General features: G+C 41.7%; 1 protein-coding gene across 3 annotated transcripts in view; it reads right to left on the bottom strand.

The window, feature by feature from the left end:
- The window catches only part of LOC124429482 (protein phosphatase Slingshot homolog 2), a 68,159-nt gene that overhangs the window by 41,528 nt on the left and 8,970 nt on the right, over window positions 1-17,661 (bottom strand). For 2 of the 3 annotated variants that reach the window (XM_046974817.1, XM_046974816.1), the window contains exon 2: window positions 16,964-17,019. In XM_046974817.1, the coding sequence (XP_046830773.1) occupies window positions 16,964-17,019 (56 nt within the window). Of the gene's footprint in view, window positions 1-5,985; window positions 6,465-16,963; window positions 17,020-17,661 lie in introns of those variants that run through there. The other variant, XM_046974818.1, reaches the window with a different exon arrangement.

Raw genomic sequence — 17,661 nt, 5'->3', positions numbered from 1 at the left:
GTTTACCCTATGCATTATTAATACGTCTACTTTCACGAGTCGACGCGCAGGCCTTTTTGGTATCGCATTCTATTCTCTAAGCAAGGAAAAGAAAAGAAAAGAAAATAAGCTACGTTCGATGGCTCGTTTCCTTTTCGTCGTTTCAATCAAAACGATGTGCACGACGTAACGCTCCGCGTTCACGGATGCAATCGACACGGGTTTCCGGTAGATCGGTCGAGTTGCGAGCCGGAAGTTGCACGGACTGCTCGATTGTGACTAGTCGCATAAGCGCAATTTTACGTTTCTGTTCGTCGACGATTGAATAACGAGCAAACAACGCCAACTTTACGAGGTCATACTTAATTGAACGTCCTCGCGAGGCAGGTTAGTTATCTCTCTCGTCTAAATTCATTAATACGAATTAATGCGAGAATTTAGAGAAACTTTTTTTCTCGGGAAACTTTCCAAAGGGTTTGAATCGCAAAAAAAAAAAAGCAACATCGTTGGTAACATGAGGCTAACGTAAATCGGTCCTAGCAAATTACGTTCATAAATTACTATACGTTGTAGGAATAATTAAACCGTTAGACTCGCGTACGAACGAAGAAATTACGAGCGAACGTCAGGCGAACGTTAGACCGCACTCTACTCTATGTATCCTATATATTTGCCATAGGCGGACAACAGACCTAGTATGGCCTAGAGTCGCCATGTAATGTTTGCACACACCCTGCGTATTTTCCAGTGATTTAAGTAATCGCTCGTAAATGATTTAGCTTGCGGCATTGATCGTATACATTTTTTATTTATATTTCCAGGCTGCTCGTGTAGAGGAGGAGAGAGAGAAAGAGAGAAGGAGCAACAATTTTATTTCGTACGGCCAAATTAATGGAACTACGTCTCGTTATTAAAAACAAAAAAAAAAATAAAGAACGGACTTTTTAAACAAATGAGAAAAGGTGACCAGGTGTACGTGGCAAATCGATACTAATGAACGCATAACGATGACGAATGTTCGACTCCATTTTCGTCGTCGAGAATACCTCTATCGTCCTGCTAATGATTAAACGATCGCGGCATGCAAAGCGTCGATACCGAAAAATAATCGATTTAACACAGGGTGCTTCTTAATCTCCCAATTATAGTCTAATATCGAGTGGTGACTGACCTTCGAGCATCACCTTGACACCTCTCTCTCTCTCTCTCTCTCTCTCTCTCTTTCTCTCGAGCCGGTTTCGATAAGGTCGAACGCGTTCCTTCTCGATTTCTTCGAGAATCTCCTCGTCATCTTTTAAATATTTATTTCATACTTTGCAAGCAAGCTTTTAACGACGAAAATTGAACGAATAAGAATCGCGATGATGAGTTCATAAATGAAAAGGCAAGGTGAACTTTGTAAAGCGCGTTCCGTCCCTTCACCCTCATCATTCACCTCCGATAAAAGTATCTAAGGAAAGTGGCGTCGTGAACTTCGAAGGAGAAGAATCGTTCGGCATCACGAGATATCCGCGTAACGACGATTTCTCACGCTCACGCGCCTCTTTCGTGATCACTATTACTAGTTTTCGTGCTTCGAGATATACGCCAGCCGGTTTTCATACAAAGGAAGATGCAAAACGCACGGACAAGCGCGCGTATAACACAAAATGTAGATACACGTGAGAAACGCTTCGACTACTTCAACAAAAGGGGAAAAAAAAGAAAGAAAAAAGAAGATAAAAAGAAAACGGGAAAAAGAAACAAAGAAAATAAAATAGAAATTGAACGAATTTGACTGATTGATTATCTAATTATCCTGTAACGGCCGTATATCATCGAGAGTCATCATTGAGCATATTCGAGCAAACAATAAACGAACAGACGAACGGACTTTCGTTTTGTTCGGTGAACACGCCATTCAGAGATTCTTTTCTCTCTCTCTCTCTCTCTCTCTCTCTCTCTCTCTCTCTCTCTCTCTCTCTCTCTCTCTCTCTCTCCCTCGAGTATTCTCGATCTCATCGATCGCGTTTCCTTCCTGGTTCGCCGGGAGAAAGCCGAGGAGGAGTTGTAAACTGTACGCGGTCAAATTGTCTTCTTCTCTTCGTGAGAAGATATCTTTTCGAATTAAAAGTAAAAGTTTCGAAATGATTTACGAGTGTCCTAGAAATAATAGGGAAGACGATTTTATGTAATGAAAGAAGATCTCTTGGGTATTACATTGATATAAATGTACATGACTAAATGGAGGCGCCTTTTTAAAAAGTCGTCGCAAAAGACCGTGAGAGAGTGAGAGAGGCCGGAAGAAGCAGATGTAGAGAAAGAGAAAGAAGAGTAGAAAAATCTTTAGCCAGATGGGCAGAACGACAAAGAACTGAAACGCGTTGCTACCATCCACAGGAGGAACACGTGCTCCCAGCCAAGAGTTTTATCTCCTGGAAAACCAGCTGAACCGAACCGGTTCCTCGTTCTTCGTTGAGACGAGACGCGTCGTCGTTCCACTTGAATCCATCCAAAGAAAGACGAGCGAGCGACAGATGTCCCTTAGTTCGTTGGTACCTGTTCTCCTCTCGGGCCCGTGTAAAAACGATGAATCCGAGACGATTTTCTCAACATCCTTCGTCGTCCCATGGACCAGAAAGAAAGAAAGAGTGAGAGGGAAATAGAGAAAGACAGAGAGAAATAGATTGTATCTCCACTATCCTCGTGACAATGTTGCAAAAGAGCGCGATCGAGTAAATCGATAAGATCGCTCGACAAAAAAATATTACAAACAGAGAAACAGAAATCGGAAAAGAGAGAAAAAGAATGATTGCCTGGCATGCGATAAAAATAAATGAAAAAGAGAGAGAGAGAGAGAGAGAGATGGATGTGTCGAAGCGCATAAAAATTCAATTTCTCCCCAAAGAAACGAGGACATCAATTCACATGTCCACTTATCGCTCTCGTAATCTCTTCGGAGGCAAAAAGAAAAAAGTAAAAAAATATCGATGTTGTCCGATCTCGAGTACTCGTTTGGCTGTTACAAATCGAGAGAATTACTTTCAAGGCTATTGCACGATCGTCGGAGCGCTCCTTCGAGTACATACGTTCTAAGCTGCATGACGTAGTGAAACGATGAGTCTTCCAATAGCTTCCGATGCGTAAGACGGAGATGACATTAAAAAGACGAGAGAGGGAGAGAGAGAGAGAGAGAGAGGGCGGGCGGGCGAACAAAGCGATCTTGTTCTCTCGTACTTTATCCTAGGACCATCGATCTATCGATCCTTATTTGTTTGGTCTATCATTAGAGTCTCGTAAATCCCTGTATGTTCCTTCTTTCCATTCTATCGTGTACGTTCGTTGCATACGATCGAAGCATATGAATTTCCATCTCACGCGGACGTAACGTGATAATACGCCCCTTGACGTGTACCTACGAGATACGTTCTCTCGATGAACATCGCTCGGTCGTTCAGCTTTAAAATCCTTTACGGATGTATTCATCATCGCTAAAATAAATTTCATTCATTGGCCTTTTTTATGAACACGTTTGGACGTGTCAATGAAATCTTTCACATTTATTTTCTAAACTCAGAAACACTGGACTCAGCCAATGAAGAAACTACATTAAAAAAACAAAAGAGGAGAAAAAAGAAGGAAAAATAATGACAAAGGATCCGTGCCAATCGTTGATTGTAAAAGAGTCGTTCGTTATCGTTGAGCAACGACTCGAGATAGAAGAGAGCAAGCGTTCATGAAAGAACGTAGAAACGTGAGATAACGGAATGCAAATCGGCGCAGGACGAGAACGAGGGTTTTAAAATTATGCGAGTAAGCGCTTTTCTTTCTGACGTGTGTGTATGCCCATTGCATCGTTGAGCGCGCAACACTCGCGGATTATGGTTATGTGAAAACCCTGAGAATCGGTTGAAAAGTTAACGCTACCGGCAAAAACTTTATAGGCTAGAATTCCGAGTTGATGGCATCATATCGATCCGTCTTTTGTCGTCGTTGGGTTAGCAACCTCGCTGGTACCAGGAAGTTATTTCATCGTTGCTTGTGCGTTCTAAACTATTGCAGCACGGAAAAGTACGGTTATTCCGCGCCAGAAGTAGTAATAAAGAAAACTTTCCTCGATTACGTTCGTTATTAGGAAAATTTCGTCCATCTTTCTTCAATCCTTATTGTTAAGTAAGAAAATTTACTTCGTAAAAATATTTTCTTTCTCTTTTTTTTCCCTCGCAATTAAAGATGATTCCATCGAGCGAGCGAGTTTTAAGGAGGTAAACAAAAGAGAAAAAAGTTCATGCACGTTTCAGCCTCAAAAATCCAAAAGAACGTTTTTAATCGCCTACGCTCGTTCTAACTACAGCACTGCGTTCGTGTTGTGACTCTCGTTTCCAAGCAACGGAATATTTCCTATAGAATACCGAAGGACGAATCTACAGTATTACCTAGAACGGGATCGATAAATTCACTGCTATTAATTAATGTATATTTAAGTTATAATAGAATATTTTGAAACTTCTTCGGGCCACTATAACGTTATCGAGCATTAGCTAAGTACGACACACTTACAAAATAGCTCGCTAAAGGTTACGACTTTCAAATGCCAAGGCTCTTCTGCCTGTTGCTGGAAAAAAGAAACTCTCCCCCAGTTGACCGAAGAAAAAAAATGTCGACTTCTACAGCACTCTTTACGTACGTAGAATGTTAAAAAAAAAAAACTGCTTTTCTCAGGCCCATTTTTTTGTCTTTTCTTCTTTCAGTGCAATGTCGATACTCTACGTCTACGCTCGGACGATCCGTGAAGGAAAAAAAGTAAGGAAAAAAAGCACGAGCTGCGATACTGCGACGAGATCAATCGGAGGCTAGTTCCCGAAAAGATTTAAAGGTCATGCCGAGTAAAGTTCCCTCCTCGATGGTCTTCCATCTTGAAAGATAGATAACTTTGGGATATTCGATGTCCAACAATGACAAAGAACGCAGCTGTTTCTTCTCGAGTCAGCTGACTTTGTGAAAAATAACGTTCGTGTACATTGTAATTGATTAGATTATACGGTTACATAATTAATGTTTATGAGCAGACATTAAAAAAAAAAAAAAAAAAAAAACGAAAAAAAAGAAACAAAACTCGAGGTAAATATTAACACGGCGAAGAAAAGAGCAACGAATGAATTTGTTCGTTCGCTTCGTCGAACACTTGTTCAATTAGGTCGAAGAAACGAACGCGATAGAAGTCTTGAGTGGTGTCGAAGCCGATGTATATTTCAAAGAGACTCGTCTGGAAGGGAGACGACGACGCCACGTCTGCGATGCACCAAACGACCCACGTCATTCCGACGTCTAATATCGGCGATAGAGGAGAAGAAGAAGAAGGAGAAGAGAAAATGGTCTTTCCATCAGTGAAAAAGCCTTTTCGCACGCAGCTGTTACTCGTTGTAAAAACGATTTTCCTCCGGATAGCTAGGATTTACACGCTCGTGCGTGTCTATTACGTGTCCAATAACGTTCCACGTCTATCACGCGAATGTACACCAACTATTGTATATATAGATACGTTATACAGAGAGTTACTTCTCTCGCGTGATACACACGCGTATCGCGTAACGAGGATTCGTCCATTGAAAAATTAGACTATTCTAGAAAAAGTAAACGCAAACAATAAATATTATATTGCGAACCGAGGACGTCCGTTGACGAGGAGGAAATCCGGATCAGATAAACTCGGTCGGTGTGTAAACTCGATACTCGATTCATCTCGAGAGAGGAGAAACCTAACTATATAATTTGTTTTCTTTAACAGGTACACAGGACGAGAGTTGATAAATAAAAAGGACGAGTTTCAAAAAGAACGAGTAGTCATTGACTCATCCTCTGTACCAATAATATAATTAAATACGCATGTACATATGTATATATTAGATATATATACATATACACACACACACACACACACCCGCACGTAATTCTTACGCTAGATATATATATATATACATACATACGCATTAAGTATAGAAAAATAATAGAGAAACGTTTCATAACCTAATATATTGAATATATCCATGTCTGGCGTCCTCCAATAGGAACCCCGGGTTCCGCATCTCGATATTCTCGAAGACCATGAGAAGTCAGAAACGCCACACGGACACGGGTCACTGATTCCACTCAATTCTCCCTTATAATAGATATACACTCGATAGCACAACACGCGATACTTTAACGTCCTTCGATCGCCGGTTACTGGTCACGTGTTGTCGTTGTCGTTGTCGTCGTCGTCTCGACTTTACGACGAACATCTTAACGATCTCAAATTTTCTCCAAAAAATTGTCTCGACGAAACATATCGCGAAATAATCTAACTGTCGATTTAGAAGAAACGCGAACTCGAAGAATACGACTATGCCCGAGGAATAGGAGGAGAAATAAGAAAACGAAACTACGAAACGCGTCAAGACTTGAAAAGAAAGAACGAGAAAAACAACGACACCGACGGTTCGACGAACGCGCGACTACTGACACGATGGCGCGCGTGCTACGGTAAGGCGGCTCGCTTACCCCCTCTACTCTCCGAGGAATCGGCGCGGCAGCCGCCGCGCGCATGCGCACTTAATCCCGACCAAACTCTCCAAACGTAGGACCTCCTAGTAGTTCCTTCGAAAGTCACTGTCTCGTGTTTTCGCTCGAAACGCGTTCGTTTCAGCTAAGAAAACGCTTTTACTATCTTAGCAAAGAGATAAAGTATAAATCCTCTAAAAAGGTCGACATCATAACGCATATTCCTCCGATTGATTGGTCTTTACCTACAGCATTTACCGAGCCAAAAATACATTTTCTATCGTAGAAATTGATTTTTGTATCGTCCCTTGAAGCGTACTTAAAAATATCATTTATGCGAATCCTTTCTATAAACGAAATGAAAATCAAACGCGTATCTACTCCAAGTGTCGTTTTTACGTAGAACGTACGTTATAGGAACATAGGTACATAGAGACGACGGCAAGAAAAGCAGAAACGTTTACATTATTCAGCAAACGAGAAAAGATTGTGGCGCAAGAAATCGAGAAACGGCGAACTACGAGACGGTAACGGAGACAAAGGGAGGCCTTGAAGATTTTCCGTCAAGCGTTTCACCCTCTCAAAGAGCCATCAACCTCGAAGAGATTTCAGATTATACATGTATATACCTAACAGAAGGCAGCAACCAACTCGCTCGTCGCGCGTTTCACGTTCATACTTATTTAAAAGCTTCGTACAAAGCGCAAAAGCGTGAAAATCACTCATCCTCTTCGTCGTCGTCGTCGTCGTCGTCATATTTCTACTTTCCAACTAGGTGCTCTAGCCACCAATTTTTTCGCTCTTACACGTCGTTGAAGCCAGACGGTCGTATACCAAAAATTGTTAACAGCTGCTGAACGGAGACAAAGGGTACCTCGTCTAGCCGTCAACTCGACCGTGATCTACTCTCTTTCTCTCTCTTACACCAGCGGTATCGTTTGCTTACACACCCTTCTTTTCCCGTCAATGAGCCAACGAGAAAAAGGGAAAGTCGAAAGCAAGTACTCGTACGTGGGTTAGCATCGATGTTCCTCTTCCAAGATTCTCTCGACTCGATAGCGATACTCGACGGATCTTTATACTCCTTGACCGTCAATTTTCCATCCTCATAATCTTTCATTTTTTCCTAATGCAATAATAACTTAAATCCGTACAAAGCGGCGCATAAAGATCCGTACGTGTACATGAACACATACGTAGAGAATAAAAACTGCGAGCAATAAAGAGCGCTAAAACGACAGCTAAGGAAGAACAAACAATTACACGGTTCCTCTCTTCGTCATCACCCTGGCACAAAGTACTCGACGAGCACGCGTCTCGTTTCATTCAAAAAACAATGCGTCTATTTCCAAAGCGAATTAAAACGACAATCGACACGCTCAACATTGTTTCGCGATCATAATCGTGCGCCACACGATTTAACACCAGTTGGAACTTCATTTACGATCGTACCAAATGTCCAAATCAAAGACTATCGTCGATAAAACCAAACATTTGATAAGACCAAACATTTACGTATTTGTACAGCTCTAGAAGGATTCGTAGTTGACGAGAATGAATTGTACGTAAGTAAGCTATCTTAGTGCAACACCCGGTTTATCTTATGTTCGGTAAAAAAAAATGCTCTATTATCAGGGAGGCCGAGGTTCATGCTCGAAGCGATAAATGATCGACATCGACGAGGATAGAAGATGTCTTTTAACCGTTTATCTTTTACAAGTATCTGCACGACGAGGTTCCTTTAATGGTTAAATATCATTCTAAAAATCGTACATACCTACATATATTTGATCGCGCGATCGATGAATGTCGTAAAAGTTAAATGATTGAATAACGATGATTGAATGAGCTGATTATATCGTCGAGCATGTATCGCGTAGCTACATCTTACGTTGATTTTTCATCGTTTGTCGAACAAAGCGAGTTAAACGAAAAAATAGATAAACGTGATAGATTTCACGCAGGGGCAAATAACGTTCCTACGCGTCTCGATGATTAAAATCTTCGAGTTGGCGAATCGTTCAACGTCCGTGACTCTATTCGAGCATGCCGATAGGCCGTCGATCACTTTGTCCTACGCCAATTAACATCGACGTGCACGAGCTTCTTCTTCTTCTTCTTCTTCTTTCTCCTCCTCTCCATCTCCTCGGATGCTGTCCAACGAAGAAAAGTTTCAATCGGAGATAGGAAAATAAATTACGCTCGTTTCGTACGTTACCATTAAGCGCGGCTCATTGACAAGCTAGCGATAAACAGGAGTACGCCGAAGAATCTAGCGGCAGTAGCAACAGCAGCTGCTACTGCTGCACGAGCCTCGAGGTTGACGACCTCTCTGAAGAGAGCCAGAACGAAAAAATCAATGAATACGTATACACGCACGTAGAGAAAGGCAGAGAGAGAGAGAGAGAGAGCACTTTAAGCGCACGAGAAGAGACGAAATCGTAATGAGAACGGCGCGACGCTAATTTCAGAATTTCCAAGTCACCCGATACTTCCTTTCAACTACTCGACGCTGCATTTGTTGCAACATTTAAAAAACTACTTCAAAGTCTGAACGAAATTTCTAATTAATTCTATAATCTTCTTCAACGTTTAGCGTTAAATCGAAGAATCGTATAATAAAGTTCTAATTCTTCGTCGAGAAACATACCAAGAGCAAAAATCCGTCATCGAGTTATAAAACAGGAATTACGGAATAAAAATGTTTAGTAAAAATATCCGAGGCGATAGGATGAAAAAGAGGAGAAGGTGGAATATGCGAGATACCGATATCGAGATTCTCATCACACCGGGGCCCTTCTCGCGTCTTGCATATCAATGATGAAAAACGGAGAAGATTGGAGCCTCGATCTTTCATCCCTCTTCTCTCTCTCTCTCTCTCCCTCCCTCTCGCACAGGCGCGAGATGGGGAACACGTAAGCACCATCGCAAGATCAAATTCTTCGTACTCGTGAGAAAAGTTTCGAAAACTATTCCCTCACCCTAGCTCATTTCATGTTTCCATCCATTACTGTTTGAATATTCATATGCCTATTAAAACTTTTTGTTCACGGATAGAATCGATAATAGCACACGTAAAAGTAACAGAAGATCTTTCTGATCTCGTACATCGTCACAATTAATGATTATTAATTAAGCGCAAGAAATAAACGAGTGACCTCGTTGCTTGCCTTGAAAATAAATCCTTTCTTGATAAGTCGCGTTATCGATCGAACAATGTCGAGAAAATAGATACGAAGCGAGAAATAAATAATGAAAGAAGTAAAAAATAATTAACGAACGATAAGGACCCTCTTTTCTTTTTTTTCTTTTCGTGATCAATTTTGGAAAGCATGAATTATTTATTTTGTGCTTTCCGGTCGAAAGGGTAGCTACGGCGCCTCACGCAAACCAAAGACAGACGATCGTGATCGATTGCGTCCTCTACTCGCCTAATTACTTTCCTAACTGTACGTGCGCGTGTATATAACGTACGTAAATATCATACTTTCGAATTATTTCGTCCCTCGCGAAAACATAATCTATAATTTCTTCTCTCTCGTTTTATCCTTTGTAATTTCGACTTATCTATCGTAGATAATAAGAAAGAACGACGACGAATCGCTCGTAAAAGATTCGTGGAAATGTGTGTTCTTTTATTCTTTTCCATCCTCGTTTGACCTTGAAGGGACACAAATTATCCGAGGGGTTTGTGACCTTTCTACGAAGGAAAATCCCAGGGATTAAATATATCATCTCTTCCCTCTCATAGGATAGCGAGGAAGAAAAAATAAAAGAGGGATGATTTTATGGTACATATAGCGAACGCAATTGAACGCATTTTTATCTTACAGTTTCTTTCCTCCTACTATTTCCTCCGATAGAATTTTCATGCGTTCTATACTTATACGAATCCAATTTTCTTCTCCTTCTTCTTAAATTCACGTAGTATAGATTTTGTTCGGAATAACGATCCTTTCTCTTCCATCTCTGATGTCATCCCGATGACACGGAGATGCCTACTCAAAAATTATGAATAATAGTTAATAACGTAGTCGACCGGACGAGGAAGATGGTTTTTCTTTCAAAAGTGCCGTGTACCCACTCGGTAGTTTATATTCTTTAGTAATTGTTCGGCGTTACTAATGAGCGCCTTCGAGACTAGTTATCGTTCGCGATTTTATACGCGGAGTCGTTACCGCACAAGCGGCGCATCGTTACCTCATCGCATGTAACGATGCGTTAATGCCATTTACGGGCGAGCAATTAAAGGTTCCACCACCGAAGAAAGCAAAGGAATCGTTCGAGCATCGCGTACGTATCCACTACTCTATTATACGAACTGCGCTTCTATCGTGTACGCGCACACGATAGAAACGCAGCGAGAGAGAGAGAGAGAGAGAGAGAGAGGCCTTTAAACAACTTTCTAACTCGTAACTTTTCCGTCCCGCCATGCCTGAGATCGGCGAAAGAGATATGTAATAAAAAGGCCTAACGTCGTCGCACGAGATAATCGATTCGATTCTAAAAAGTACTCGAGTGTATAAATAGAGAGGATTGGGTAACGTAAATTGTGAAATGTAAAGTTCGATCGACAAATTCGACGTTACAGGTTAACGAAATTTATTGGAAATCAAATGACATATACCGGTTTATCGATCGTTGGCAATGATCGATTCCGGAACTCGTTGATCGAGAGAATAATAGAAAGTAAAATGGCAACGTTTCCACTTGTTTTTGATCATCCGTTAAAGCAGTCAGAGTTTATTTTATTCACAGTGGTAACAGAGAAATGACAATAATATTGACGTTTTACCGAGGGTCCCACTGTCTCATCGTAGGAATGTCGAGAGAAGAAAGAGCAATACGCAAAGAGAAGGAGGAGAGACCTCCCCGGATATCGTGACGAAAATAATTATCATCGTCCCGGCGGCAAGCAGGCAGGCAGGCAGGCAGGCAGGCAGGCAGGCAGGCAGGCAGGCAGGCAGTGCGCCGCTTAATTGTCAGCACCTTGGAGTCTCGAATGCTGAGTCACATGTTTCAACTTTCCGGGCGTGCTCGTCGCTCCCGTTACGAGATCCGGATGCGCTACACCACGAGCAACAACATGGGAGTATGCAAAGACGAAGCGCGAAAAGGTTAGCCTTTTCTTATTATTCTCTCTCCGAGAATTGTCACGCGAGAGCAATTTTAATTTCGCATCCAAGCACCGCCCCGCCGATTACTCTTATTCGAACTATCATCCCTCCGGTCGATTAGATTTTTATCAAGAATTTTTGACAAAGTTCAAAGAATAAGAGACGCGGCACAGGTGCGACTTATTACCTTAGATGGTAATCGAAGCGAGCTATCTCGAAAATCGTTTACGAGGACAACAGTTTGACGAGCGTTTTATGTTTGATATCAGATATTAAGCACAGACCGCGAATCATCGTATCTCCGTTGGTGAGTCACTATTAGGAGTTAAACACTCGACGACATTCCATACGAGACACGAGGTACGCTACATTGGCAGAAGTCGTGGCAGAAATTCGAAAGACCGTTCGCCGTAAGACATTCTCTTTCCCCGAAATCTTTCCTCGAATCGTCACAACGATTATTCGCACAAACGGATCTTCTCGAACCTACCTCGATCGAGATAGATTCGATCGGTATCGCGACGATAGGAAATCCCGTCTATAAGACGATAACGAGCGGAAATTTATGGTTCGTTGTAAAACGAACGATTCCAGATATTAGAAGAAATTCGCTCGTCCAAGGTTCTTCCTCGCCGATCTACGTCCACTTGTGTTGAAGTTCCCCTCTAGCGAAGGTAAACGGATCGACGGATTATAGTCAACTCGACAATGTGCGATGTAAGAGAGATAATTTTTGATTTAATAGTCTTTATAATCCTTTGGATAAGAGTACCGTGTCGAGTACGCCATAAATACGATAATTACAATACGCCTTTGCAAAGGCGGTTTTTCTTTCAAGGCTTCTTTCCTCCCGTTGAACTAAGAACGGACAATCGTCTGCCTTCGTCCCACGAAACCATGGAGTTTAGCGAGCGACTCGCCAAACAATTAAACACGAAAGTTTCGGCATGCGACGCGATTACGATCTAGATGATCCTCGTTTCTCGACCAAATTGCGAATGCAAAATTTGGTTCAGGGTCGTCTCCCTGAAATCCGGGTATGGTCCTCTTACTTATGTGCGATCGCATACGTATAATGGCGCCAATTTTGGAATTTCTCCTCGTACTTGACCAATCTTTTTTTTCTTCCTCCTTTTTCTTTCCTTTCTTTTTCCATCGAAAGACGTCAACCATTGTTATTCGACTCGTATAACAATGAGAAATGGATCTCGATCAAGGTTGCCCAACGCGTACCAAATGTTCCATCTAATTTCTTTTCTCGTTCGTCTATTTCCGCGCGACGACGATCCGGTTAGAACAATTTAGGTTGTTGAAATATTCGGTACACTGTGTCAACAAGGGTCCTGCTGCGCGTTCCTATCGATCCCTCGAACTCTCGAAGAATTTTAAAGGTAACGCGTGACTTAGAAAGCCACGTACACTAGGAATGACAGCGAGAGAAAAATCAACGGAGGGAGAGAGAGAGAGAGAGAGAGAGAGAGAGAGAGAGAGAGAGAGAGAGAGAGAGAGAGAGAGAGAGAGAAAAGAAAAAGTCAACTGTACCACCGCGTTTACGATTTTAAAATCGATTTGGACGAGATCTGGCTGCGCGAAGGTAAAAAAAATTGGTTAGTTTCCGTTCTGATTCTCGCGTTTGAAATTAGATTTGAGAAATAGATAGAAGAAAAGATTGTTTGCTAGGTTCAGTTTACCGCTAATCGTGCAACAAGAAAGTTCAACGAAGGTGTTATTAAGGAGAAAGCGTCGAAATAATAAGCGATACCTTTCTTTCCTTCGCTTTTGTTATTTTTCTTATTTTCTTCTTTCATTATTTATCGAGACATCGAAGGGGAAAAGATAGGCAATAAAATTCCTTCTTAATGGTCAAGTTCGAAACACCTTCGAGCACTCCCATTGAACGATAGTTTCCCTTTGAATTATTCGTCCTTATTCGTAGTGGTCAATTCAAGTACGATGATTTATGAGGCAGTCCCAACGGTGCTTTACGATCGTTGGAACGGTACATTATGTTAAACAATGTATCGAGAAGCAAGAAGTCGGTAAACGATCAAAGTACGTCCGAGTACAAGAATCGAAGGCGTAATTCTTTAATAAGTTCATCGATATGACCGAAAAAATTTCATAGATTTACGAACACTGATATTTGATATAATTTAAACGTTGGTAGAGAGTATCGAGTATGTATATGGATTAATTGGGTATAAAGGTAATCGATGAACGTCCCGTTCTATTCTCGTTCTGAATCGTTCCCCGAAGGTCTCATCGAGTATCATCACGAGATAGATTCTCGATTCTAAAGAGAGTAAGTATTGGATAGATCTTGACGTATCCTCCTCCGTCGATCGGATCTTTCGCGCGAGCGGAGAAGAGCGAGTGCTTTGCGGTGCGCGCACTTTCACGTTCCGCGTGACCTATCGTCGATTTAAAGACCGACCGCAAACTCATTAGTGTCCGTCACGGAGTTACTCACCTCTCCGATCTTCGTACGGTGTCTCCGCGACTTTCAATACGCCTCGTCGCCTTCGACCTCGAAAGATCGAGGTTTTCCTCGGACGATGGATCGATAAAGAACGATGCTTTTCGCACACGCGCACTCACCGAGAAGAAAAACGAAAGGGAAGCTACCGGGGCACGTACCGATTAATCCTATCAAATAATTACAAATGTAATATAAAACGGATAACTCGTTTTAAGGCGTATTCTGATCGTACGTTAGACAACTCAAGTTCGACGCAAAAGTCGGCAAGTTAAACATCCAAGCCAGACGATTCCTTTCAAAATGCGCATAAATCTCGATTAATATTCGTATAAATCTCCGTATAAAATCGTCGTAACGAATAGAACTATCTACCATAAGAAATTACGCGAGTCTACGTCAGAAATGTTTACATGGATTCTCACCCCGTCTCGCGTCAAGTTACTATGGGAAATTTTCGATATTGTTTTATGCGTATACAAATAATAATGTAATGTAATAACTGGCTTAAAGTTTTGAAAAAGAAAAGCAGACCCCCCCTCTCCCACGTGTAACTAAGTTCCCACGTGTGGAACGCGCAGGAGGGCGTGGACGTTGGTAGTATGAGCAGCAAGAAAATAATCGCGAGTATAAGCTTCGGGGAGGGTCAGCGCGTTTCGTCTTCCAGATGTTCTCTCTGTCTCTCCCTCTCGAAATATCGAGAAGCATTAAGAAGTTTATCGTAGGGCCCTGACTATCCGAGAACTACAACACATTCGTTCTCTATATCCGTATGGAATATAGAATAAGAAGGTCAGAAGAAAATTCGGGACGCTTCGCGTCGATAGATCTAGGTCGGATTATCTCGTACCTCACGCCTGACCTTTAACTCGAACTCATGAGTGTTAAAGTTCACGTATCGGATACGCTCCTCTTACGTTACGATCGAAAATAGCAAGTAGTGGCAGCACCGGTGCGAGCTTCTGCCAAAAACGGTAGCCAGTTACGGTAGTTCGTTCGATTTAGAGATCGCGTGATTTATCCCTACTCGAGTAACGAACGAACGAATTTTAAAAGAAAAAGAAACAAAAAAGAAAAGAAAGAGAACGATTAGAAAATCGTTCGCTAAAATGAACAATTTCCGGAATTAAAAGTATGCAATATATTTAGGTTGAGGGCTGAGCCGAGAAAGGGGGAAAGTCAAATCCGCTTGGAAAACGAGAAATCTGGTGTAATTTCCGCGTTTCCGCGACTACTGTCTGTCTCTCCTTCCACGAAAAGCTTCCTCCCTTCCTCCTCCTTCTTGTTCTCGTTCTCCTGATCGTCGTCATCGTTGAGACGACGGGTTATTGCACGAAGACTCCAAGTAGAAAGTCGGACGATGATTAAGAAGGCTACCTTGCAACAGCGGGTGGAAGAAGATAGCTCGAGGAAGCAAAGAGCGGAGTTCACTTGCTTCCTGCTCTCTGAGACGCGAGACTAAGCCGTCTGCGAATTAACGTGCGACTGTGTTTACGTTATGGAGGAAATTCGCACTGAGAAATGACTTTCTTCTTCGTTGCGGAGAAGTAGCTTTAATTGAATCATCGCTAAAAGGAGGAAGTCTATTTCCTTAGAGAGAAAGAAAGATATACTGATAGATATTTAATCGCATTAAATAACCCGCTGCACGAACCAGGCGCGCGTGAGTAAATCCAACAGAAACGAAATAAGCTAACTAACTCGTACACCGTAACTCCTTTCGACGCCATTTGCTACGCTAACTCACATCAATGTCATTTTATTTCTCATTTCTTATCGCATCCTAATAGGTCACGTTTTTGATGAAGACTCCATAGCCGTTAAGCTATTAATAGGATAATACGATCGTTTTGTAAGGTAAGAAGCGAAGATAAAAAAAGGAATAGGGAGGGCGGTGTAAGAGAGAGAGAGAGGCTTGTTAATGAAAGCAAGTCAATACTCGATAACAGCTACGTAGAAGAGCTAAATTCTAATTTTCTTCATGATAAGCATTATGAAGCGGTCACCGAGGTCTCGCAAAAACTAACCGACTCGAAGATCCCTTAACGAACAGCAAACACGATAACGACATTAACTCGCTGCCTTGCATATATCTACGTAGAAAGGTGAAAAGTTCGATGATCCTACGTTGGAAAACGAGTTCTCCTAACGATATTAGATGAACGTGGTGTAAAGTAGAGAGAAAAAAAGGGTTGAGGATGAGATAGGATAAATTAGTTAGCAAGGAAAAACGAGAAAGTTAAAAGCTGCCTACCGGTAGCCAATGTTGCACCATTTTAGATCTCTTATCTCGATATATCGGCCAGGCATCGTCCACGAGTTCCACTACTACGAGTTTTCTCTTCGTCCGACCAAAGGACGATGCGCTCTCTCTCTCTCTCTCTCTCTCTCTCTCTCTCTCACTCTATGGAAGGACGACACTGTGTCTTAATGGTTATGACATGGCCCTGATACGATCTTATCGAACTAGAACTCGCGAGGACGTTCATTAAAGTCTTCTCGACGTGAGATTAGCGAGAGAAATGAGTCTTACTAGTTCTTCTATTATTTTTTCAAAAGTACTCTCGTGAGAAAAGAAAGGTCCGTAGACCTTTTTTTTTGCAGATGCGTCTTGAGATTAAAATCAAAGATCAAATCGGTTGAATCGTGGTCACCTGCTGAATTAGAGAGAAGAAGATAAGCTCGATGCATTTTCTCTTTCATATATCGCAATACGACTATAAATATGTATGAATCGAGATGCTTTGAAGACGCCGACGTCTTATTTACGGGCTAGTCCGAGTATTCTCGAATACGTTTTACGATTTTAAACTTCCTGTATTGGACGAACTTTGACGTACGGAATAAAAAAAAAAATCTTTCGGCAACTCACCTTTTGCAACTTCTCGCTCCGTCATCGTCATCGGCCGGCGCTCCGGCTCCTGAATCCTGGAAAAAAAAGAAAAAAAAAGAGAGGAATACATTAGTACACGATGGTATTTACGTTACAAGCATTTGTTTACATTGTGAGAAAAATTGTAAATTGCTCGGGACAAGGCTTGAATAATAAAAATACAATTGCGTCTTGAAAAACAAAGGTGGATTAGGTCGTAAAACCGAGGTAGAAATTCCGTGAACGAATTTTCATATGGAACGAGCTGGCGTACGTGGCATTTCGAATGGCTTCCTTTTATTGGAACAAAGGCTCGGTGTGCGTCATAAAAGAACGGTGACACTTATTAATAAAACCATGTCAGAAATGAGTGGAGAACGTGAACGACCTCACGGTCGATTATATGTATGTATAAATGCGTTCTAGTATGCTTACGGGAAAACGAACTACTACGTAGGAGGCACCTGTTTTAAATTTTCCTTTGTCAGCCGGCGAGGTAGTTGTGCGCGTTGGGGCTCAAAGTTGAAAACTCCCTCTTAAAGTTTCTCTTAAAACGTACGTACAGCTGTACGTACGATCCGACTCGTAGTAGCATTTAACGATTCGAAAGGGATTATAATGCGAAAACAGGTAAGAGTGAAGTCGAATAAATATTTCAAGAAATTGCATCGCTACCGAAAAGAAAGATAATTCCCTAG

The sequence above is a fragment of the Vespa crabro genome, chromosome 15 (assembly GCF_910589235.1).
Source record: "Vespa crabro chromosome 15, iyVesCrab1.2, whole genome shotgun sequence".
NCBI lineage: Eukaryota > Metazoa > Arthropoda > Insecta > Hymenoptera > Vespidae > Vespa > Vespa crabro.
This window is presented reverse-complemented; position numbering and strand designations above follow the sequence as displayed.